Here is a 27,348-nt window from a genome sequence, read left to right on the forward strand (position 1 = left end):
GGTCTGGGGTCCTCCAAAATTTTGAGGGGTTGGGGGAGGGGGAGGTCTCTGCAACAAAGGAGATTTACTTACGGGAGTGAGCAGTGAGGTAGGGGAGAAGCTAAGAGAAGGTGCACTCTGGGAGCCAAGTAAAGAAAGCATCTCCGAAAGGAAGGCCTGCTTGACTCCATCAAATGTGCTGAGTTTAAGGAAGGAAGAGACTAAGAATTAAGCTTTGCCTTTGGCCAAGTGGATGTGACCTTGTCAAGAACAGACGCAGTTCAGTGGTGGGCGTGGCAGTTTGATTCGGGAAAACTGAAAAGAGAATGAGAGGGAAGGCAATGAGTGGGTAGAGTGAGCCTAGAAGACTCCTGAGGGATTTTGTTCTAAAGGGGAGAAGAAAATGGGGCAACACTTAGAGAAGCTTCTGGTATCAGACGAAGGCTTTCTAGACACTGGGAGAGGTTGCAGCGTTTGCATGCTTCTTGGAATGACCCAGAAGAGATTAGGGGAAATGATGATGTAGGAGAAGGAAGAATAATTAATCGCCAAAGCAAAGTCCGTGTGTGTATGTGAGAGAGAGACGAGCCAAGGCACGTGCCAACTGAATTGAGAGCTGGTGCACATGGGCTGTCGAATAGAGGAGGGACAGCCCACCACTGTGCAGAAGTGAATACAAGCTGCAGATGTAGAGTTAGGTAGATCTGGTGATGGGAAAACAGCAAAGGTCTCTTCTGATGGCATCTGTTTTCCCAGTGAGCAAAATAAAAGCAAAGGCATCCGCTCTGTGCCAAAGTGTGGGCGTGAACTGGTTGCTTGAACAGAGAAGAAATGGTATGAAGTAGTTCTCTTGGGTAGTGGAAATAGGACATACCTAGGAAAGGCGATAATGTGGCTGTCCAGGGCCAGATACCCAGTAACTTAACTATAAATCTTTGGATTGAGGGACATTCGTTGCCAAAAGACTTTTTAATTGATATTTTGTCTGTGAGTATGAATACTTATAACCATGATGATTTCTTATTTGATATATACTCTTTCATTGATGTATAACAAATGCACACATATCAAAAGAGCCTGGACAAAAAGTAATGTGCAAATTGCATATAATGTATAACATATAAAACCATGTCCCTCATTTGATTGTTTTTTGTCTAACTTTTCTGTTAAGGTCTATAATATCACTGACAATCCAAATTCGGAATAAGAATCAGCTCTGATAAGTCATCAGCATGAAAAAAATTAGAGTTTTAAATATTTACACAAAAATCCTTCAAGTGTTAAAAACTGCATTACCATGCTGTCGGGAAAGAAAAAATGCCAAGAAGATGCTCCATAATAATAATAATAAAGTATCTTGGATTCTCTTTTGAGTGATAACAAGAAAATGTGCTGCGTTAAATTGGTCACACTCCGATTATATAAAATCCCAAAATATTTCCAAACAAAGTGATCATCTTAAATTATTGACATATAACTATTCATTCTACATGCTTTCAGTAACACTGAATTCTGGCAACGTTTTTTCCCCCTCCGGTTAACCCCTTTTATCCTAGACCTATTCCTCTGAGGGTCTTTAGCATCAAAGCAATAACTGGGAACCAGCCATAATTCCACCCCTGGTTTCTTAACGCAAGAGCCATGTATCTATCAGCTTGATATACTGTCTCCAAGATGCTATGTTGCTCAAAAAGCTTCTCTCAAGTTTAATATGACCCTCACGAGGCAAGCACTCCACAACCTCGTGAATCAACACATCTTGTCCAGTAAATACTAATTCTACAAAGACAACTGGGCTACCTCAATCTATAAATTCAAGGGAAGGGTGTTTTTACTAAAATTTCAAATTTAACCTTTTTTGGAAGGCAAAATGCATATAGAACATTAAGCAATAAATTAAATCACAGAGTGGACTAGTCTAGATGGTATAATCTTTTGAATGCCTGATTGCATTAAACTTTTGTATGATGTACACTTGTAGACTCTTCCCTAAACAAACAAACAAAATGCCCCAAACATTTGATCCATACAGATTTATAGCACTCTTGGGAGGAACTCTAAAAAGCAAAAACAGAGGCTTGTTTTTCATGTGGCCAGGGACTACCAAAGCTATAGTGACCAGAAGAAGAAATTTGTGGGGAAAAAATGAATTCACATTTTTTGCATATTCACATTCAAATATGCTTCACATACACACCAATGTCTCAGGACAGCCCACCAACTTGTTACTACTACAGTGTGATTTGGGGGTGTATGAGTGTGCATTTCAAAATACTGGAATAAAATGCTGCATTAAGGTATCAAAGAAGTCTATAGTATTTTGTATTAAATTCACACCTGTAATAAAGGATATTGAATGCCACTCTGCACAAGGTTCTTTGCTGGGGGTAGGGAAAGGGCAGAATAAATAGAAAGGGGCATTAGATCACCGACTTCTTATTTAACAGAAAGACAAGACATGAGTCAAATAGCACAGAATGTGTACAGAGCATAAAAGACGTGTAAGTGCTTCAGGAGTTTTAGAAGTTAGAAATTCACAACCAAATATGCACTGGACCTTGGCTTTCAGAGGAACAGACACGGTCATGGGGCATTGCTAAGTAGCTCATGTGGTGTCACCATGTCCTCAGCCTAATTCCAGTGCCCAGGACTCCCATCACCTCTGCTCGTGCTCATTCCAAGCAGATGTCATGCTTTCTACTGGTTTCACTTAAAATCTGACTTCAGCCCAGCTCACACTACTCTCTCATTTCAGAGATTAGATGGTTGGCATCCTCATTTAGGTGTCCCTGTTAACATAAGAGAAACCATGGCCTTTCATCTATATGCATCCTGGCTGCATCGCTGAATAGCCTGGCACATAGTCAAAAATCCCTGGATTACACATTTTCCTCTCATTTTCTGAAATAGCTACATATGAGCAAGGATTTTAAATTCTAGTTTCCAGAATGGAAAATTAAAGTTCAGACACATCTATTGAGTCGTTGAGTCATAAACAAATTGAAAACAGAAGGCAAGACTCCATTTCCCGTCACTAAACCATATGTCATTAAAAAAGATATTAATTATGAGGAATATGCAGATGTGCTAACAAATGGACAGTCAACCTTGAACACAAGGATGTACAAATAGAGCAGCATTAAACAGTGACAAGTAGGTTAAAACAGATTTAATGTTAGCGAAAGAGACTCTCATAAGAGTTAACTTTTGGAACACATACTGTGTGCCAGGTTCTTTAACATGATTATTTCCAATCCTTATAAGAGAGAACAAATATTAAACACATTAAATAAATATGAAAAAAACCGTTTACAATATTAAACAGATTAGTTTTCGTAAAGGTTGGATTTATTTTCTGTCCAAGTCATATTCTTCAATAGTACTTTCTGGTCTTATTTCTTTATCATAGCATCTCATTATCTATGAGGAACTTCACACAGAACTACTAGTATGAATTTGCTAGTTCTCAAGAAGGAGTCAAAGCCCACAGAAATTCAATGAAATACAAAATGGAGAGGTCTTTACATTAGTAAGAGAAATAGATTTTTGAAAATTAAATGTTACCTAGAGGCATGTCATGGAAGTGATCTTTGACCACAGAAAGGTCAAAGCATTTTGAATTTGGAGGGCAGATAGCTTAAACGCTACCAAGTGTAACTTCCCACCAAATAAAGGATTCTTGCCTAAAACATCCCAAACAAGTGACATTCAGGTATCTGTTCATTACCAGTGATAGGAAAATAGTTGCTTTGTAAGTCACCCCATTATATTATTGTTCTTCTTGTTGGTTAGTTCTTTCTGAGGGAGAGCTAAAAACTATATTATTTCTACAAAACTTAGGGTGAATACAATCTTTTGCCCATATTGAGACCTTCTGAGAGGAAAACAGGGGACTGTAAATAACCAACATGGGTGAATTGAGCTGCAGCAGGCATGAATTGGGACCATCTTGGGCAGTGGGTACATATGGTTGTTCATGCTAGTGACACTGAACTCTTTGGGACCCCGTCTGAGTCACGCTGATCCCCGAGAACAAGCTATCACTACCGTTAGGGATAGAACTTCAGGCATTTTTAACCACTCGTCCTCTTTTCCACTAAATTTCCCCATTTCCGGTTAAACATCTCTGCTCCCTCCAACGAGTTTCATATAAGAGGATTCCTCAACCACTATCTAGCCTTGTTACCTGATTTGGATGTGTTCCATTTTGATAATGTCCTTTCAAACCATCAAGCCTTATACCTAAGCTAAACCTTCCCTGTGCATTCTGACCAGGGCAGGACACAGGCATACTCTGACTTTCCTTCCTTCAAGTGACGCGGCTGAAACCTCACTGAGCATCTGAATTTTGGCCTGCTTGATGTTGGAGGTTCATCACTATCATTCAGATTGGCTATGTGGTTGATTCAAAATGGTCTTTGGATAGCTAAAGATGCCAAATCAATGATTTTTCAATGGACACATAGAATCTCGGAGGAATGTTATTAAAGAAGCAAAGTATTTAAGTAGATATCGTAGTGCCTAGGACAGTGCTTTGTATATGAAAGATGTCCTGTAAAAATGGACAGAATAAATGGATGAATAAATGGATAATGGATGAGTTGGTAAGAAGAAAGATGTGCAAGAAGAAATCTTTAACCTAGGACCCTAATAATTGTTAGGATCCAGACCGTATTTCCCATTTACAAATACAGACTCAATTATCTGAAAATGAATGCTTTTTTCAACATAAAAGAGATTAATTGCTTGGAAAATAACTAACACAGCAAACATCAAATTAGATCTGAAATACCACTTTACAAAACATTCATTTTATCACTGATTTCTGTCAATGTCTCTGTTTCACAGATGTGAAAACTGAGGTTAGAAAAAGTTAAGCAACATGTCTGAAGTACATGACTAGTAAACAGCATCCTATAGTTTCATACATGTCTCTTTCGTTCCCAAGACCATAATTCATCTCTCAACACCAAGGTGAAGCTTAAATTTAAGTCCAGCCGTTGCTTTTCCCTATAGTACACCAAAGTAATGGTAATATAAGCTACTTGAGAGCAGAGATCTTTTCACTTCTTTTTGTAAACTTTAGAGCACTTAAATTTTGAGAATTCAATATTGCTCATCAAATAAATATTAAAGAAATGCTAAAATTTAGTTCTTGCAGAACAGAGCCCCCTTTTAAAAGCATGTATTTTTCTAACTATAAAATAACGCAGGCTTCCCTGGTGGCGCAGTGGTTGAGAATCTGCCTGCTAATGCAGGGCACACGGGTTCGAGCCCTGGTCTGGGAAGATCCCACATGCCGCGGAGCAACTAGGCCCGTGAGCCACAACTAGTGAGCCTGCGCGTCTGGAGCCTGTGCTCCGCAACAAGAGATGCCACGATAGTGAGAGACTCGCGCACCGCGATGAAGAGTGGCCCCCGCTTGCTGCAACTAGAGAAAGTCCTAGCACAGAAAGGAAGACCCAACATAGCAATCAATCAATCAATCAATCAATCAATCTTTAAAAAAAAAAAAAACAAATATATATATATATATTTATATATATAATATATCATTTGAAATGATTATGCTGAATATTTTTAATATGTTACTTTGTAAACTTTGCTCACTTTACAGTGTATAGTGAAAACTCCCCATGTCATTAAATAGTTTTTAGTAACATAACTTTTCAAAATAATTGCATGTAACATTTTTATAAATGTAGAGTTTTCACTTAAAGCTGATATTGATATAGAATGATATCATTTTCAGTATTATAAATAATATTCAGAGTATCCTAATAAATGCACATTTTGTTTTGCTTTTTAGAATTGTTGAGTCAATAGGAATGAGTATTACCACCATTTCAGATATAAGCTGATAAGCTGCTTTTCAGAAAGTTGTGTTTACTTATACTCCTATAGTAAGGTATGAATGATTCATTTTCCAGTATCCCCATCGAAATGAGTATTTCATATGTGTGTGTATTTATGTATACCTATGCATATATAATACACAATAATGTAACTATAGCATTAGAAACATTATTATATAATTATATGTTATTTAAAATACATATAATAATATAAAATATATACATTTAACATTATATTACATAAATATACTGTATAATTACATAAAATATATAAATTTAGTATTATTTTAGATATATTATAAGATAATATGACATAATTACATATAATTTATATAAAGTATGTATATATATAAAATATATAATCTATTAAGTCAGCAAATAATTAAAAGGCAACTACTTATAAGCCAGGCACTGTCCTATGCTCTGGGAATACAGTGATGAACAAATTAAAACAGTTTTATTAAGGAGAGAGAGACAATAGAAAAAAAAAAAGAAATAGAATCATTTCTTTTTTTCCCCCACTTTTTATGAGTTCTTTTTTTCCCCCAGCTTTATCGAGGTATAATTGACAAATAAAACTGTATAAAAATAAAAAGTATATGGTGGGATGAATTGACAGATGTAGACACTGTGAAGTGATTAACACAAACAAGTTAACACATCCATCACCTCACAGTTACTTTGTGTGTGTGTGTGTGTGTGTGTGTGTTTGTGTGTGTGTGTGTGTGTGTGTGTGTGTGGTGAGAACATTTTAGCAAATAAGAAGTAGTTCTAACGTAAGGGATTGGGAGTGATGAGGGAGGAGGTGAGGGCAAAGCTGATACTTTAGGTGGGGTGTGGGGGGGATCATATTTGAGCTGAGACTTATGAATCACTGGGGGACGCACATCTCGGGCTGGCCCAAGACAGGGGCACGCTTGGCCTGAGCCTTGAAGGCGGTGTGGCTTGAGCACAGCGAGTGAGGCAGAAACTGGGAGGAAAAATGTACAGAGGATTTGGTGATGGAACAGAGGTGGGGATGCAGAGGGAGAAAGAAGCCTGAATCCTAAATTTCAGGCCAGAGTGACTAACTAAGATGAGATCATTTACTGAGATGGGTCTACTGGGGAGGAGTGTTTGGTGTGCACTGCATTCATTTGACCTTATAATTGGACCATGAATTAGAAGGTGTGAGTATTGCATTACTTTTACACTTCCTTGTGATGGCTCTAAGTGCCAGGCTGGGACTCAGTCATGGGTATCTTGATTTAAAACTCCATCTTTTTTCTTGTTTACCATGCAGCCTCCTGAGAACCCACTTCCTGGTTCATGGATGGTAACTTCTTGCTGTGTCTTCACAGCAAGGGGCTTTTGGGGGCCTCTTTTATAAGGGTACCAATCCCATTCATGAGGGCCCCACCCTCATGACTTCCCAAGGTCCCACCTCCTAACACCATCACATTGGGGTATAAGGTTTCAACATATGAACTTGAGGATGACACAAACATTCAGACCATAGCAGATAGGTGACTTGCACAAGTGCATATAGCTAAGAAGTGGTTGAACTGCTGTTTGAATCTAGCAACTTGTCTCCAAAACCCAAGCAAGTACCTGTTATTTTAAGCAATGCCTTTTAAAGTGACTCGGTAAGCCAGAATCTTGCCCTTACTCACACGCACAGAAAGGGTTTTGCCTCCTTTCCCTGCTTCTTCCCCGTCTGTCCTCAGAAGTCCAAAGAACCAATTCTAAGTGTGGGTATTGCTTTGAGGAGTGGAGAAATCTTTTAGCTAGGAGGTTTGGAATGAAGACATTTTTGAAGCTTTTTTTTTTTTTAAATGATTATGTCATTTAAATCTTGAGGAGGCTTATTTGGGGGTAGAGGTTTGGAAAAATTGCCCCTGTCTTCCTTAGTCTGTCTCAGTTTCTCAAGGATTTTTTTCCCCTCTCTTTTCAAGGTACCTTTGGCTCTCAGATCTCCCAGAAAGGTCTCCAGAGAAAAATAGAAAAACAAGATGCTTGGCAAGGGCTACAGGTTTTATGAATCCAAGTTAAAGAAATGATGACATTTTCTCAAGGTTGTCACCAGGGTCATAGAGAAGTATTTAGGACAAAAGCCCTGTCTAGAAAGCATGTGCATAAAATAAAAATTTTGTAAAAAATCCATCATTTACCTCTTAGCCCAGTGACAAAACATTATGAAGTACGTCGTTGAATAAAGCCTGAAGATGGTACTTTTATCTTTGATCTTTCACTGACTCATTTGGGTCTACATTTCTGAGGGAAACCCAAAACCTCACCAACATTTTACTGGTGTGAGACTACCTCAATCAAAATTGGTGCAAATATCTGTCAAAAGTTACACAAAACCCAACTGGCAGATCTCACGTGGCTCCAGTAATTGTTCTTCATGAAATGAAAAATTATCCCCATGTTCACTAAGAATGCTTTATTTAGAATGGAAAAGAAGCAGGAATATCCCTAGTTACAGTTTATAATAAGAGTAATATAGAAAGGGGCAGCAGGGGTGAGTCAAGTGCACCAGAATAAAAAGACACCACTGAATACTAATTGCTATTGACCATTTTGAGAAATGAAAGATTCCACTTCATATTAGCGTCCATAGGACCAAGGCAACGTACCTCTACCTTCATTTCTCTTCGTGGTTTAAGATTAAAGAATTGCTTAAGATTACTCTGCAAGACAGTTTCAGTGAATTTGTTAACCAGGAAACCTCAGACAGACGGAAGTCATCCTCCGTTAATTTTGAAATACCCCAAAGCTGCGAATGATGCAGCTCACCGTGCTCAGAGAAAAATACGGACTGTGAATTTCATTAGATACATTATTTGTTCAACTGGGAGTGGAACTGTCTCTTTGTCAGACTAATTAGAGGCCCTAACGTTGGTGGTCATAATGTCCAAAAGATTTTTTTCTTGTTACACCTCAAGCCACCAACCAGATTTTATTCTTTTTCCTTGGAGAGACTTCCTTGATTTAGACACTCTATTTAAGCCTTTGCTTTTGACATTTGAGTTCCTCTTAGTATTCCTAAGAGTATTTCTTAGTCTTCCTATTATTTTGAACACCATCCTACTCGTCCAAATTAGTTTCCAGGCAGCACAGATTAAATTATTTTTCCCTGAAAATCTGATTACTTGGGCCCTTTGTGTAGAGGATTGGTTATAAAGGTCATCTTAACAATGGGATTGGACCTAATATTCAAGTTGATTAATTAATTACTCAAATAATAACCTGATCTAGCCTTAAAACACTCTGATTATATATTGGGCCTCCCATAACTCAATGGGCCATTAATTTCACATTCTCCATTAGGAAGACTAAAACAATAGTCATCAGCAGGATGAAAAATGCTGAGACTTCTAAGAACTGATTTCAGATCATAAATAGTAGAGATAGAATCAGAATTTGAGAATATAAAACGATGCTCATTTGACCACAATCATGATCAATAACTATGTGTAACTTAGTTTATGTGATTAAAATCCATAATCAGACTATTAGTGAGTTATTTGTTTCTAGTAATTTAGCCACACAAGTGCTAAATTGTATAGCGCTGGTATCAGAAAGTGTATGGAATTAATACCAAGGAATTTTGTCAGTTTTAGGTTTATATACCTGGGGAATTCAGAAGTAGAAAATACATGTATTAATATTAATAACACTTCTTTAATGTACATGTAGCACAAATTACAATACCTACTTTTGAAGACTAGCATGGTAATCAAAACATAGCTTTGCCTAGAAGAAAGCATAGATCATCCCCAATTCCCAAGAATCTTCAATTAGTAATTTCAAAAATGATTATTAGGTATATTGCATAAACATGACAGGATCCTTCTGCACCTTAAAAGTTTAATTCAAATGTTTCCTTTACTTCAGGAATCAGTAGCCATTAAAAAGGGGGTGCTAGTTTGTTGCTACCCATTCTGGTCACTTATGGTTGGAGGATATACCTTTGCGAAGTAATACACAATTACTACGTGACCAGCATTGTGTTATATTCTTTGCATGCATTTATCATACATAATTCCCTCAGTGTCAAACTTATGAGGTACTTACTACCATTTCTCCTGCTTTATGGCAAGAAAAAAATGAGGCAAAGCATATATGATTGTATAACTTAATTTCTTAATTTGAACCCAATCTGGTTGATTTTAGAATCCATGCTCTTAATCACAAGGGTAATTTGCTTGTGTGTGAGTGTATATATGTGTGTAGGAATTACAGATAAACAGAGGAGATAAAGAATATGGTACTTTTGTGTGTATCATTTTTATCCTGTATACAATTTTTTTCTCCCTCAAGCAACTTCTAATCTCATATTTTCTCAGGAACTAAGAATTGGCAAATGTTATTTTTTTATTTGTTTTCTAAGCAAGGAAGGATTGACAAAAAGAGAAAAGTTAACTTCAGATTATTAAGAATGTTTCACCGGACAAATGTATTTAAATTTTAGAGATTTAAATACATTAAATACAAATGTATTTAAAATTTAGAGATTTTAGCCTAGCCAGCATCAATTCACTGATTCTACAGTAAGGACTGTGTTTGGCCATGTCACCAACAGACAGAATAGCAGAAATAACTGTATGTTTTATTAAAAACCTGTTTTTGTCTCTCTCTCTTTTTTTTAATCTTAAACTCTAATTTAGTTGTTGTTCCCTTAGGTACAAAGTACACAGTTCATAATTCATTTGATATAAAATGTCAGTTTAGATTCTTGCCTGTCTTTGATACATGAGAAAAAACATGTACATTTCAATTTCCTCAATGCCAGAAATACCAGGAACAACCCCCCGCTGTGCGTCTCAGAGACCTCTGTGTTAAATTAAACATCAAGATCCCGAAACTGTGGGGAAGGAGATTTCCAAGACAGAGAGTACAAATACATGAGACAGAGGGAGACAGCTAATGCCTTTCCTATCAGTGGCGTGATATCTCCCAGAGAGCATCTTTGATTCTCAAATTAGTCCTCACTTATAATTTAATATACCACAACCAGTCTGCTGTTTCCTTCCATGTGGCTTTCAGAGGCGATGGTTGGAATCATCAAGGAAAATAAACATTTTGATGTTTGGGGCTTGGTTTAATTTTCAACCTAACTAGTGATAGTTTATGTATATTCTGTGCTTATTATTATGTGTCACGCTTTCTATTCTTTAAAAAAATAGTCAGGCACTTACTTCTATGCCAGCTGATCTTCCCAGGGCACACACATCCTTTCCCCCTTAACCAAAACCCACTGAGGATGGTTATGTAATGACAAAATCACTTTTCAGATGAACAAATTGAGGCCTAGAGAGGAGATAACTTTCCCGGGGTCACGTGATCAATAAATGAACACGCTGGGAATGGTGGGTGGTGGTGAAGTTCAAAGTCAGATAGTTTGACAGATGCTGCAGTCAATGTGCTTAACAAATACACAGTTTAAGACACACGCTTCCTTGATTTAGAGAGTCAAACATGTGAACGAGATTCAAGCCTTCTTTTGTGGATATACCCTCAACCTCAGGCTTTCATGAGGAAGGTGGTCCTCCTTGCTGAGGGCCCAGAAGACACAGAAGGTCCTTCCTGAGACCACGCCAGGGAACGATTCCCCTACACGCTCATACTGTTCATACTGCTGGGCTCGCCAATATTCCACGTGGAATTAAGCGTCCTCATCTGACTGATGTGCTTTTAATCTATTCTTGAAACATTGTTTCAGCACGGGGAGAAAAAGATTCATTGTCAGTCATTCCTTTTTACAAATATGAGCTTTCTTGCTCTTTCTATGAATTTTAAAAATTCTTCCAAAATTAACATCATTAGATAAATTCAGACTCTCTTTATAAGAGTGTAAATTATGTACAATCAGAAGATCTGTTCCTTTCCCTTGATATATAGAGAGCATTAACACAGGAAATTCAATTTTAATATAGGCCCAAAGAGAGGACAATTTAGTAATTAGCAATAATGACACCATTCTTACACACTAGTGTTTGGGATAAATGTATTTTCACAAGTTCTAATGAGATTGTCTGTTGTACGCCTACACAAAAGCCTCTGCACCAGCAATTCAAATCTGAAAACTTAAATTTTCTATTACGAGCCAAAGAAAGAAGGGTACATTTTCACTTATGTCACTTGAGAGCTAAAAATTGAGATAAAGAAAAATTTTCAGAAAAGTTAAATGCGTCTTTTCTCCTAAATAGATAAATATGAAGTTCTTTTAATATTCTCTTCTTCTAACTAGAGTTTATCTTAGATATAAAGTCATGGGGGAATATCAAAGAAGTTGGTCAAAATACTTGGTGGGCAAGTAAGTATCTGTATCCACACACTGGGAAAGGATGTTCCAACTGGTCAACTCCATAACATTGCTTCTGCTTAGTGCTTCTTTGTAAGGCTATAAAAAGTCTGCTTTAACTGAATTTTCTTCTTCTCATTAGATTGTAAACTTTAAGCATTTTTGGGTCATGAAGCCAAGTAAGAACAGCTCTCTAGTTCACTGGCAACAGGTTCTGAACACCTGATACTTCAACCAAACAATTCTGTTGAAATTATATTTGGTATCACTGTAGAGTCAAGCCACATAGAAATGGTCAGTGGAAGGTGTTTCAAATAGATAAGAGTGCAGTGGCCCAAAACCAGGTTTCTGTAGCCAGTCTCTAGGTTTGAATATGGTCTCTGCCATTTACTAGTTGCCTGACCTTAATGAACTAGTTGCACTCCAAGCTCTTTTCCTCAGCTTCCCCATGTATAAGTAGGGATAATAGTATCCTTTTCCTCATAAAGTTTTCAAGAAATAAGTGAGTTAATATATGTAAAACAACACCTGCATCTAGAAAGTACTATCTGAGAAGTCATTATATCAAAGAAAATTATTTTTATCAAATAAAATATGACATCATCTTAATTGTTGTCTAGGCACCCAGAAAACAAATTCAGCCAACTTTGTGGAGTTGTATTTGTGAACTCCTAGAAGGAAGAATCTTAAGTACGAGGTCTGATAGCCAGCAAACTCTGGAATCCAGGATAAAGATGTCACTGACTTGAGGAAACACATTTAAAAATCCCACAGAGGAGGGGAAGCCACAAGATGCTCATTAAGCAAAATTCCCCAGAGGGAGCAGACTCAGGCTTTAGTTACATGGGGTTCCTTCTAACAGATGTTCTGTGTAGGGATTCAAGAGCTGAGGAAACTCAGCTGACAGTGTCTTCACGGTAGGGCCGGTTAGTGCCCCCTTAGGGCACAAAACACCACGCCTGTTGCTTTTTGTACCACAGGTGGGACTCAGCCTCTGAAACTGGTCATCCATGGTATCTCTTTCTGCCCCACTCAGGGAGACTGGGAGCAATATGTCGGCTCCCATCCACTGGAAAGGCCTCAGGTCTTGAGAATGGAGCTTCTAGAGTCAAAGACACATTGAGCGTAGGGGCCCGTTCCACCTATTTTCCCTCAGTAATTCTGTGTCCCAGTGATAAGTGTGGCATAGAGCCATAGATAGGATCTCATCATATTTTTTATTTGAAGGTATTTTAAAAATGATCTAGTTCAGTGGTTTTCAAACTTGGGCATGCATTCCAACAACCCAAGGTGGGGGGCATCTACTAAAATATAGATTGTTTGGCCCCAGCCTCAGAATTTCTGAGTCAGTAGGTTGAAGATGGGGCTCCAGATCTGCATTTCAAACAAGTTCTCAGGGAACACTGATATTCCTAGTCTGGGATCACACTGCGGAAACCACTGATCTAGGTCAAGTCTGTCATTTTAGAGATGAGAAGCCTGCATCATAGTCAAGTAAAGTTATTTAACTCAGCCCAAAGAGCAAATTAGTGCAAGAATCATTGCTAGAGCTGAAAGCAGTGGAGAAGGGTCTCAGAAGATTGCCAGATAAAGAGGTTCAGAGGAGCACCTTTGGCATGGGGTCCGCAATTTCATCATCAAGGTCGTTATTTCATTTCACATCGGGTTTGCTTCCTGAGGTTTACACATTTGAGAGCTCGAACAAAAGCAAACACATATGTTGAGCTGCCACAGTTTGGTATGATTTTCAAGAAGTTATGAAACTTCTCTAAAGCTCTCTACATTTTTCCTTTCTCTCAAACATCTTGCGATTTAAAGTCTTTTGTTTTCAAGTGGCAGGAAACCTAACATACACAGGCTTAAATAATGAAAGGGGTTGGCCCCTGTGATGGAATAATCCAGGGAAAAAGTTGATTTTCGGCAGAACCACATTCATGGGATCAAATGGTATCACCAGAATCCCGTCTACCTCCTTCCCTCAGATCTGCTCTGCTGTTTTCCATGTTGGCTACCTTTTCAGACCTTCTGAGGGGCGATACGACTGGTGGCAGATTCAACTGAATCCCAGGTTAAAATCCAGGGCATGACCTATGCCTCTGTTGGCTATACTGCATCTCATTGACCCTGACTGGAACATCTGTAATCCCTGAAAACAATTACTGTGGCCAGGGGCTTATGATGTTCTTAGCATGGGAGGGTCCAGGGTGCCCAGAGGGAAACTGGAGCACTGTTAGCAAAAGACGATGGAAAGCGTGATGGCATATTGGATGCAAAAATAACACAAGGCCATTGTTACAGCACTACTAATTTAGTAGAATGTGCCCAGAGGCAATGCAAATGGTGAGAGGGATCTGGAAAGAAAGAAAAGAAAAGAAAAGAAAAGAAAAGAAAAGAAAAGAAAAGAAAAGAAAAGGAAAGGAAAGGAAAGGAAAGGAAAGGAAAGGAAAGAAAAGAAAGAGAAAGAAAGAAAGAAAGAAAAAGAGGGAGAGAGGGAGGGAGGGAGGGAGGGAGGGAAGAGAGAGTGAGAGAGGAGACAGAGAAGATCAACTATGAGTCCTCTATCCATCACCACCCATCCATTCATTCTGTCCTTGCCATGGAATTATACTCCAGTAGATAAGCATGATACATACATATGAAACATTTAAATAAAAATAGAAGATGGTGTAAGTTCCAAGAAGATCAAAGTGTAAAGAGGAGCAATCTCAAAAAGTGTGCACTAGACACCTCACATTTCTATTTTCATTTAGCTCAGTTAATTCATAATCATGAATATCATAGTGGCTGTTTGCCCATTGCTGTCACAATGTATACTTCGTTAAGTTTGTAGAGAACCTTTAGACTCTGGCTGATCTATATCTCTTTGTAGAGATACAGTAAGAATCTTCTTGAAGTTCTTAAGGAAAAGAGATTGGAAATATGGTCTTTAAGTACCTAAGATATATAAAGAAGTTGTCTCACTTTTGTAAAAATATTTATGCAGACAGGTAAATGCTCATAGAATTTTATGCAAGACAGGCATAGAGTCCGTCTATGATAACAAAGGAAAAAGAAAAGAATAAGAGATTATTGTTTTTAAAAAAAGCAAAACATTCTTCAGGGCACTATAAGAATTCAAATACAACTTCAAGTTGCTTTCAAACTGCAGAGCCAGTCAGACAGACATGGTTTTTTTTAACCTTAAAGTTATAGATAAACCTTTATTCCAAGATAAAAAAAAAAAAAAAAAAAAAAAAAAACAGAAAGGGGAATTGTACTTATTCTTTTTAAAAATATGATTTTTCAATATCAATGGAACTTAAAGGGATAATATTTCCCACCCCTCTCCCCTGGTAAAGTAGAAGTGTGATTTTTTTTTTTTTTTGTCTCTCTCTTGCCCCAGGATGCTCTAAAGATGGCACTTAATTGTGTGTGTGGGCCTGTGTGTTTCTATACAAACCACACGAGAGTATGCAAATGCGGGAGGCTGGCAGCCCTTTGCTGGAGGCTTGTTGAGTCCACAGTAAGCACACTTCAAAGTTCCCTCGTCTTCTTTCTGGCTCAGAAGTTAGTCTCTTTCTACAGTGTTTTTATAAGCAGGACGTTCATTGCCAAGATGGTGAATATGGAAAGTGAGGAAAATTCCACAAGTTGTAAAATAGAAATGTATCCTTCTCTTTGGCTTATGTAATTTTACAAACACACACACACGGAGACACAGAGCAGGGTAAATAAACTATCAGTTCTAAGAAGGTAAAGGTAAGGTTTTTCATAAAGGGATGAGAGGTTGTTTAAGACAGTTATAAATAGGGGCAGCTATAAATTTGGTTTTATTCTTATAACATACTTGGGAGAAAGCACAGGTTCAACTAAATGGCCCTGGTATGTGTTTCCAAAAGCACACTATTTCTTTTATAAGAATTTAGAGACTTTTTATTCATTGAATTTGCCTACCTCATCACTTTGAATGGGTTGATTTTTCCAGGGGAAAAAGAGCAGCACATTTGGAAGACACACACAGAAGTAGAACATTCTGTACAGCTATTCTAAAGATTCATATGAACTGGTTGTAACGTAAATCGTGTAGCTTTTAATATGCTGAAGGTAAAGACAAACTGTGTGTTTATGCTGTAGAATGCTCTTGTAACGAATGCTATTCCCCACAATCCTATATCTTTACTGTTGCTTTTACATCATAAAAGGCAGCTAAACTCATCTTTCCTTCTGCCCTCTGTATAAGGTAAGATACCATCTTGGCCTTCTGTTTATTTCAATTTCTAACCTACAGCTTATTTTTTTTTAATTTAGAATCCTTTGCATTCTTTCCATTTTTAAGTTATCTCCTGGCCACTTGCACCTTGAAGTTTCAACTTACATCTTGCAAATAATTCAAAGTGGATTCAGAGCAGATGAAAAATGGAAAACATGTGCTGATGGTATCTATATTTGCACACTGCAAGCAAACTTTTACATTTTGGGGGATTATTAATTTCATTAAAAAAAACAAAAAATAGCATCTTGATGTTGTACTGAACAGATTTGAAAAGACATGGCAATATTTTATACTTCTCATTGCTACAGCTACAGAAAAAGTGTAAGATAAAATGAAGCTTGAATTTGCAACTCTTGTTTACTTATTTATTTTTTTGGCCTACCCCTGCTTTTTGAGCTTCTAATTGCTCCTAATTCTCTTGGGCATCCTGTCATAAAAATGATATCATTTTCCCTATGGTTGGTCCATAGCGCTACCTACCGTCCACTCCTCTGAGGTCTTAGGGTTTTCAGGTGGGATGAGAAAAAAGGAAAGAAAATTCAGTTCTTTCCTTTAGAAACTGAAGGAGAAAAATAAGTTCACTGAGCAAGTCATACCACTGAGCAAGTTCACTGAGCAAGTCATACTCAGTTCCTAATCAATTGAAGGACTATAGTCAGTGATTTATTCTTCCTTTCTTTTCTTTTGTTTAAAGGCAAAGCTACTGTAACATTTAACCTAAGAGATTTGATAGCACTGTCCCACCCCTCCTAAGAGTGTAGGCTGCCTCCCAGGGCACTCATCATTCTGCTTCCTTTAAAGTGTTTCCTTTCCTTCTGGTGCATAGTTGGTACTCTCTTGACCTAACTACTCTTAACTGACTTGCTGGATTAATGAAAAAATTTCCATTTACTCTGTAACATACCAAGAAGGATAGTCAACTGTTTTAGCCCAAAGGCTAAGTTTTGCGGTCACCAGTAGACTTAGATGTATTTTCCCCAAATGACAACTACCTACAATCACGAGAAATAATAGAGTGGCTGTATTAAATTGCTAAGTTTCTGAGATGGTTTGAGTACACAGTAATACATAACTGAAAGAGAATTCCAGTCTTTTAAAATCTAAAAGAAAATTAATCCAGCAGTTTGATCCCTGAAAAATCAGTGGGTGACATTATTCTTTTAGCAATATTATTGGGCAAAAACTATATGTTACATTTTAAGAAGCAAATATTTCACTTAGTTGTTCAAAAGTGCATTTACTGAACAATTACTATGCTTTCCTATTTGGTGAAAAATGAAATAAACTTTTTTTTTTTTCATTTTTGAAAATGAAATAAATTCCAAGATTTAACTTTTTAAAAAAGATGTATGTGAGGAAAATTTGGAAAAGGTGAAAAAACATTACCAAAAAATTCAAATTCAAATTCTTCTCTCTTGGCTTAGCATTAACAAAATTATAAAAGCATTTATTTATGAATAAAAATATACATATAATGGAAATGAAAAAATAATCAGAAAAATTGTATTTAATAAGTGGCTCAGGGGCTTCCCTGGTGGCGCAGTGGTTAAGAATCTGCCTGCCAATGCAGGGGACACGGGTTCGAGCCCTGGTCAGGGAAGATCCCACATGCCACGGAGCGACTAAGCCCGTGAGCCACAACTACTGAGCCTGCGCGTCTGGAGCCTGTGCTCCGCAACGGGAGAGGCCGCGACGGTGAGAGGCCCGCGCACCGTGATGAAGAGTGGCCCCCGCTCGCCGCAACTGGAGAAAGCCCTCACACAGAAACGAAGACCCAACACAGCCAAAAATTTAAAAATAAATAAATAAATAAATAAACTTATATATATATAAAAAAAGCAGTGTGTTCTAAGAAAAAAAATAAATAAGTGGCTCAGTATGAATACAGAAGAGAAATCTATCAGGAAGAAATGTGCTGCTTTTCTGCCCGTTGAAATCCCAAGATAAGCAATGAGAGTTTGATGTAAAAATCACTTGAAAATTATGATCCGGAGGTCACAGAGGTAGATATTTAAGCTATTTCAAATGGAAAATCACTTCTCATCCTTCTTGCTCATCATCCAATACACATCACAACCACCCCTGAGCAGGGCTATTGGGCTGGCCATATTTATGTCACCTACGTCACTCTGAGGGCTTAAAGTAGGAGGGGATAGAGATATAGCCAGACAAAATTATCCTGGTTTCCCCAGCATGTGTCAAAAACTGTGATTTTCACTTGCCCTCTCTCCAGGGCATTTTCCAGCCTTTGGAGATAAAAGGGTTCTGCACACTCAATTCCAAAGTGTTTGTGGTGGGGGGGTGGTTTCCCCCATGCAACTAAGCCAAGCTCTGGACACTAGCTGAGTGTCCTACAATTCAGCTAAATTCTGACACTATCAACCGGAAGACAGCATCAGATTCCACAGGGTAAAGGCTCAGTCCCCCAAGACTGCTCATTTCCAGTCCCCCTCCCTGCCACCTCTAATGCCATTCACAAGCCTAGATTGTCACCTGTGCTTCTGACTAAATGGAAGGTTCCAATGTCTTGGTCAAACTGGAGGTTCCAATGATCCCCCTCCAACTCAGGATGGCAAGTCAAAGTTGTTACCTATACTTTGGCTATAAATCAGGTTCCCACAATCCCCTTTTTGGGTTCTGTTAATTTGCTAGAGTGGCTCACAGAACTCAGGAGATCCTTTTACTCACTAGATTTCTGATTTATTACAAAGTATACAACTCAGGAATAGCCGGATGGATGAGATACACAGGGCGAAGAATGTGGGGAGCGGCACGGAGCTTTCATGCCCTGCTGAACGCCCCACTCTCCCCAGTATCCATGTATTCACCAATCTGGAAGCTCTCGGAACCCCATCCTTTTGGGTTTTTATGGAGGCTTCATTACAGCGGCGTGACTGATTAACTCATTGGCCATTTGGGACTGAACTCAATCTCAGGTCCCTCTCCCCTCCCAAGAGGTCAGGAGTGGGTGGGATTGAAAGTTCCAATCTTCTAACCACATGGTCGGCTCCTCTGGCAACAAGCCTCTGTCCTTGGGCGCTTTCCAGAACGCATCTCATCAACATAACAAAAGAGACTTTTATGGCTCTCTGTGTTTAGGAAATTCCAAGGGATTTAGGAGCTCTGTGCCAGAAACAGGTACCAAGCCCAGTTATATATTTCTTACTTTAGATCACAATATTGCAAGAGGCCAGAAAAGAGTCTTAGTAGGAACAAAGAAAATAGCAAGCACCAAATATTTATCAAGACAGGCACTGTGCTGAGCGCGCTACATAAACTGTGTTGTTTAATCCTCTATCAGGCGGTAATCATCATCACGCCTGTTCAACCGAGGAACAAAATGAAGCTCAGATTGGTCTGTGGATTCTCTCCCAGTCCCTCAGCCAGTGAGTGAAAGAAGGGGAATCAAATCCAAGTTTGCAGGATTCCAAAGTCTATGCTTTTACAATGTGTCTAAGTGTTCATTCCAAATGGATTTCACTCCTTTTCTTTCATGGATGTTTTAGGTTGTGGGGGAGGTCAAGACAAGGAGAGAGAAACGAAAATAAACTCTAAGAAACCACTCACAACCATTTTGCTTTTTTTAGTGTTTGCTTTTCTAATATCACATCGTTGGAAAAGGAATACATTCCTCAAGCCTACTATTTTTATGAAGTTTGTAGATTATACTAATTCTCACCAATTTTAAGGTATAAATGACAAATTGTTTACTGTCATAGAAAACTGGATTAAGTTCACAAACTAAGGTGGCTCCGAGTTCCTTTCACTGTTACAATAAAGCAGTTCAGAAAAAGATAAATAGAATAAAAATACTTCTTTTGGAAAAATATAAAACTTTCATAAAAAATCTGTTTCTAGCTCGTCAGTATGGAATTTGTCACTAATCATTTTAAACTATGCCCTTTTATGCTTCTTCTGTCTCTTTTAGCTTTCTGAGTAGTTCTTTGATGTAACAAAGACAGTTTCAGACAAGATTTCAGTTCATCTGGAAAAAAAGGTTTAAGTCTGGAGGCAAAATGCAGTGTATTTAAAATTTATATACTCTACAATGCCTTTGTTCTGAACTTGAAGATCCTGCAAAACTTTTAAGCTTCTTTGGCTTCTTCCTCTAAGCTCATTTGTTCTTCCTTGGCTTATTATCATGCAACTGTGACTTTAACTAGTGGTTCCATGGTTTAACTACATGCAGAGTCATGGCTGACCCTTTCTGATCAATTGCCAATCCATACAGGTTTGACTGATAAAAGAGCCAATTAGATTTAAGCAAATTAAGGGACATCACCAATGTCAACCACTTATTAAACTGAATGCTGAATTCCATGCATACAAAACACTAATGCACTGAGCCCCATTAAGAGTTGAAATCCTAACCCCATTAGTAACTCCAGACCTTGAAGGGGTAAAGGTCATAAGAAAGTTTCATATTTATGGATTAACATTTGGAGTCTGTTTTATTTTTTTAATTCTTTTCCTGGAACTTTTGAACTTGCAGTATAATGCTATTCAAGAGCTTGGATTAAATATATTCTTCATTTCTAAGAGTATCTTAGTGGTAAATATGAGCATTATGCTATTATAAACAACCTAAAAATATAGTAATTGTAGAAATACAAAAGCCTGAGTACACACAAGTGGGTAAGGATATGCTACATAATTGAAGAAGAAAACAAAACAAAAGACCAAACTCCTCCAGTGGACCAAATAATATTTCAAATGAATTTTTAAAATAAAAAATGTGAGCTATAGGGATTTGCCACTGTCCTTCTATGTGCTGAGCTATTGGTCTCATGATCTCACTTGTCTTAATTTCCATCTTCAGAATAATTTGTGTTTATCATATTGTTTAATCATATTTTCCTTTTCTTTGGTCAAAGTTAAGACTTTTATTTTTTTAATATGATTAATTTGATTAAACAACATTAACGAAACAAGGAAGATCTGATAGAACTAACGAGGGTTTGAAATTAGATATTGTTGGACTTCTTTTCCCCAGCCTTATTGAGGTATAATTGGCAGACACAAAACTGCACGTTAATCATCATTTTTCTCATCAGAAGAAAACAGAGAGAGCTAGTATCAAATAAGATGTTTCATAACCATTAACTAAGAGTTGATGTACCAGGGTAAAATTCTGTGTGCTATGTCCCCTTACCTCTCCCAAATTCCAGTGTTAACCAACGTCTGTTATTCTATGTTTACCTAAGTAAACTAACTACAATAGGAAAGGAACCAGAGCGATGAGTCAGTACAATTTGAGAATATTTCTTACTTCTAATACTCCTGCCCTTCTTATAGTCTGGGCTCACAATTACATCTGCATGGCCACAACATTTCTGCACTGGACAATTTTATACAGAGGAGGTCACCTTTTCCACAGCTGGCTATAATATAAGGTTGCTCAGGTAGAAGATGAGGTCTGAGCAGGCCTGAACAATGATAAGCTTACAACTTAAAACTGGTAATTAAGCTATCTTGACTGATTTATTTATTTACTCATTCACTCACTATTTATTCATTATGCACCTACCATGTGTCAGGTTTGGTCTAGGCATTGAAGGTAAAAATGTGAATAAGAAACAGTCCCTGTTGTTTAGGCTCTTATAACCAGTGATTGTGACAGTCAGATGAGACAGGCAAATTCAATATAATGTGATTGAACTTGGGGATACAGAAGGGCCCTATCTCAGCCTTGGTTGGTAAAAGGTGACTTCCCGATGGATTGACTTCCAAGTTGAAACCTAAAACATGAGTAGGACTTGGCCAGATGAAGGGGGTAAAGGAGGTTTTTCTGAGCCACATTTGAGAGCAAACACTTGATAAAGAAAAACAATTAGCATTTCTGTCTTGCCCAGACTTTCTATTCTTATGTTTTTAAACTACACTGGAAAGAAAACATAGCTAAGGGTGTTATTACAGATCTTGCATAATTCAGCATTGAAAGATAGTAGGAATTCAACATCACCATAAAAGAGATCTAATACTGAAATCAAGGAAATGTAATAATGATAACAATCCAAATATAATGGAAAAGTAAATAGCATATAGAACTTTCTCTGCCCATAATAAGTTGGTTCGCTTCTGTACATTGGTTCATTTATTATTCATTTCGGTATGAAACACAGTTCACTGGATAAAGGCATGGAAGATTTCTTTAATAACTCTCAGTACTAATTTAATTCTACTTAAACACACATATTCTAGTGAATGCCACATGCTTTTCAGCATGATTTTATGTGTAAATCAGGATAATATGTTTTCAGATCATTAAGTAAAAGGAAGCATGAACTAAAACCTATTTAATCAATGAGGTATCACCTTTAAACTGCCACAAGGTCATAAAAAAGATAATTTCAAAGCTATAAGTTTCCTAATTGTAATCAACAACAATCTAATGATGAAAAGAAGTATGTCTTAATGGCTGTAATAAACTTGAGGAAATCACTGTCTGTCTTTGAAGACATTTTGCTTCCTCTTTTGGTGAAGAGCCATCTCCCAAATTCTGGATTTCTGAGTACATGAAGTGAATGATTGCATGATGCCCAGAGAGTGCTGGCTTCCGGAGCATTATGATAATGACATGGATAAGCAACCACAGAGTAGAGATGAAGATAAGACTCAGCAGTTGACTTCAGTCCAAGTGTACCACCGTAAAACAATATTCAGTTTCCTCCTGTTTGCATAATATTAACCCTTCTACTAACCCACTGACAGATATATTCGCACAGTGTATATTGAGTTAGCAATGGCAGCTTGCTGTGTTTAACTGAATCGTAGATACACACACACATATATTATAAATTATTAGGCCATACATTCCTAAACATACGGACAATGAATTAAATTCACCCCTTTTATGAATGCAATGTAAATTGCTGTAAATTACAAGCTATCTAAATCAGTGTTTAGCCAGAAAATGAGTATGTAACTCAAATATGCCACGTATTCTGTTAAGATGTCACTATACCACGGAAAAATCACCATTAAAGCACTAATCACTCATTAATACCTAAATATAAACAAGGGGTATTATATATTAAGGTATAGAGTCATCCCAATTTTTTATGCCTTCAAGCATATTGGGTTACAGTGAAAAATGAAGATAAGAATACCCAAAGTTTCTTTTGTTTTGTTTTGGTTTTCTGGTCTCAGTTCTTAAACAGGCACCCACCTAAATTCAATTCCCTTCTTTATTATTTGTTCATACAATACGCAACTGAGTTGATCTGCCCCAAAAGTCTCTTTCAAGCATTCTTTTCTTAAACGATGTGGCTTCTGCCATTTAGAGTTTCAAGTGTTTGGTAAATATCCATTCATTAATTCTTATAATGTCATAAAAGGTAGATAATAGTGAGTGGTTTTTATGACACAGCAGGTAATGAATTCTTCCTTGGAAGAGGGGTTCCATACGAATTGTAGATTAACCCTTATTTTCCTCTGGTGATGAGACTTCTGTTGCTCTTTTACTCTTTACGACTGGAGAGGGATTTTATCCAGCCCTGCAGAATGCTCTTAACGTGGTAAGGACATTATCCTTTACTACAGAACGCACTGGTTCCTGAAGCTGGGCTACAAGCCAACACTGGGTGTCCTAGGGTCCTTTTCCTTTGGTATTTTCAAAAAACATACATTTCTAAACACCAAATCGAGAATCATGTTCTTATTATTTTGAGGCATGCTTTCTGTTCAAGGGCTGTACATATCTATCTAAGGGAGATTTTTCTTCTTAATAATTAGTTCCCATAAAGAGTTAAAACAAGGGTGGAGTTGATTGCAGATCACAATAATTCTGAATAAGTCAATCTTTTTTCATAGAAATAGTTAAAAATAGCCAGATTGTGTCGCATTTCACATGTGAAAATGACGCTATTGAACTCTAATCATTAGGATGTGGAATTTAAAGATGTTTTTCCAGTGGTGTGAATAGAGTTTTCCTATTCTATTACCCTCACTCTGCTTTTTTTTTTTCTTTCTGTCAAATGAGAGGTTTAGATATACATCTAAACTAGTTCTCCAAAAAACCAGGAATGAGAACCACTTGTATGAGAAAATTAAACCACAAATGGAAAACATAAATTTTGAATCTAAATGAAGTCTCAGACAAAAAAGCATTTCCCAATCTTCTTAACATGCATAAAGCAAGAGATACATGTGTGTGTACATACACATACATGTAGACACAGTGGGAGATGAAAGTGGTCTCAATGAAACAACATCAATAAAAGGGTCTCAATAGAACAAACAAGAACAAAAACAATCAGAAATACAACTGAGACTCTAAGTTCTAAAAAAATTAATTCTAACAATAAACAAGGTGTTCAGTGGAGATTTAGTTCTAGGGCATTTATATACATTTAGATACCAACGTTGTTTGTAGACTTACCCCCTGGCGGCATTGAAATCATTACGGGATCACTTATCAAGCTGCCTTGGTTATTTGAAACATTCACTTGTACTGTATAGTTAGTAAAAGGAACCAAACCATCGATGAGCACGGAAAGGTTGGTCTCTTCACCACTGTACATGACTTGTGTGCCATTCAGAAGAGTGTAGTTGTCGTCTGCTGATTAAAAAAAGAAAAATATTTAAATCGGTGCATACTTAAGGATTCTTTCCTGCTATTATTTGAATATTTTCTTGGGTTTCTAAATATACAGTACTAAACAGAACTATATATCAAGGCCCCAAGATACATTACATGTGCTATTATCAACATGCATACTTTTATTATTTTGTGAACAAAGTGTTCCCTGAGTTAATATTATGTTCTCTAATCTATTTAGCACAGGGATTGAAATAACTGGACTGATAGTCTAAGACAGTATGAAACCTAATCACAAGTATCATGCCTATAAGTAAAAATACTGGGCAGATATATAAATTGATCACTTAATGGATTATTTACAATTGTTTGAGATTTTTTTTAAATCCTTGAATTTTCTTTGATGTGCGGACTGGAAGGAAGTCACACTCTTTTCCCCCAAATGGAATGGTTCTGGATATAAACAGTACATGCAAATGCATGTGTCATATGTTTCATTTATTATCAATTGGTGTATTTTCTGCTCATTTCGCTTGAAAGGTGAGCTGACTGCTTTCTATCTAATGCCTATTTAAATCAGATTTTGTCAAAATATCCTGAAAAGCCACTAGGAATGGGAAGTAATATGTGTCCACTTTGATTAGAAGATCTATTTTTTTAGCTCTATGGGTAAATGCAGAGGTTGCTTAGCTCTATATAAGAATCACCATAAACGTGGCATCACCACATCCTACCACTACCATCCTTCCAAAACTTCAGCAAACCCATTCTCAAATCTTAGCATGTCTAGGATATAGGAAAATACTGCTGTCTGATAACAATATTTTATCTCCCTCTTCTAGGCAACTGGGTTACATTCAAGGTTAAGGAGAGTTAGAAATTAGGCTTAAAATAAAAATAGGGCTACAACCGAAAACTGTATTGTAACATTTATTTCACTTTCTATGATAGATGCTTTCCTGAAAAGTTTCCATGAGGCAAATTTTTCAAAATATTGCTTAATTTGGTAAAATTTAGTTATACTTACTCTTAAAACACAGAAAAAATAATTAAGAATAGCAATATTTACTTCAAGTAGCCTTCTTCCTTTGCCAAAACACTTTTTACTATGTACCTTTAATTTTTGCCACATAAATTCTACAAAATATAAGCAAACAAAAAACACACATGATGCTGGACTTCAAGGGGAAAGCATATTTGCAAGATCCCTGGATACTGATATAATCTTTATTGTTTAAATGTTTTAAAAGGTAAAATATGGTTACATATGAAAAGTGATCTTGCACTGTGCAGTAGACAAAATTTAATAGTTGCAGTATTTACAAAAATAGTATATTTTTACATAGTTGTATATAGTGCAAAGGAAAGTACATAAATTTGGTGATCAAAGAGTTTCTGCATTTGAACCTGTCCTTATTCTTCAGTAGCGTGCTCTTTGTAAGTTACTTAATATTTCTGAACCTCAGGTTTTTCTTCTGTGAACTAGGAATGAGAGTACTCCTTCAATTGCCATGTTATTACCAAGGTTAAGTGGGATTTCTTTACAGCAGATGTTCATCAACAGCAGCTAAGAATATTACTGTTTCTTGTAATCCATACAGCAGATACATTCCAGACAAATATTTAGAACTAGCAAGTGATTAAGAATTATTCACTCTGTATTTTACTTTCTCAACTACCTACCTACTATATTCTCCCCCACCTCCATCCAACAATATATTATTAATCAAAATTCTAAGGTTTTTCAATTAATAAAACAACACTAATCTCATTCACTACCACTGGGCAATTGTTCCATCAGGCTGTATTTCAAACTCTAAAATTAATAAAGATCAAATGATGAAAAGACGAGCTCATATCTAGTTATGAGCATGGGTAAGGTAACTTTAAAAATATATCAAATTTTTAAAAAGATACTTATAATAACTTTGGGTTGGAGAACTTAGCTGAGAATTTTATTGCTGCAAAATATACAAGTAGTTTAAGTGTTTTTCATGAACAGAAGAAATCCCTAGTTAGTGCAAGAATTTATTACTCTGAACTTGAAATTGGCAAAGGACTGGTTTGTTCCAAAGAAAATAAATGGTACTTATGGGTTAAAACATGGGACTAATAATTTCTATTCATGTTTAGTAAAACAAGATAAAGACATATTCACAGCTTAAGAATGGTTTTAAGTTCCCAAAATTTGAATAGACAACACAAATATATATGTGAAGAAGTTATGAAACCTACAAAGTAGCTGTTGATAATTTCCTAATGCATTGAAAAGGCATTTCCAAATTATGCTACACTAGCTTTCATAGATTCTTTACAACAGGTCAACTTGATTATTGAGCTCCAGGTGCACGCAGGGAGTAGACTTTGCTAGGTGCTGATAACAGCATGCACCAAACAAGTAAGACATAGTTCTTACACTCAAGAAACTTGGTTA

At 37.0% G+C, this 27,348-nt stretch overlaps 1 protein-coding gene across 1 annotated transcript in view; it reads right to left on the reverse strand.

Annotated features, from left to right (window-relative positions):
* The window catches only part of USH2A (usherin), a 783,103-nt gene that overhangs the window by 285,629 nt on the left and 470,126 nt on the right, over positions 1-27,348 (reverse strand). Inside the window, exon 37 of the mRNA XM_082362477.1 lies at positions 24,756-24,935. Coding sequence (XP_082218603.1) covers positions 24,756-24,935 — 180 coding nt within the window. The remainder of the gene's footprint in view (positions 1-24,755; positions 24,936-27,348) is intronic.

This window comes from Balaenoptera borealis (genome assembly GCF_965194805.1).
Source record: "Balaenoptera borealis genome assembly, chromosome: 1".
Lineage (NCBI taxonomy): Eukaryota > Metazoa > Chordata > Mammalia > Artiodactyla > Balaenopteridae > Balaenoptera > Balaenoptera borealis.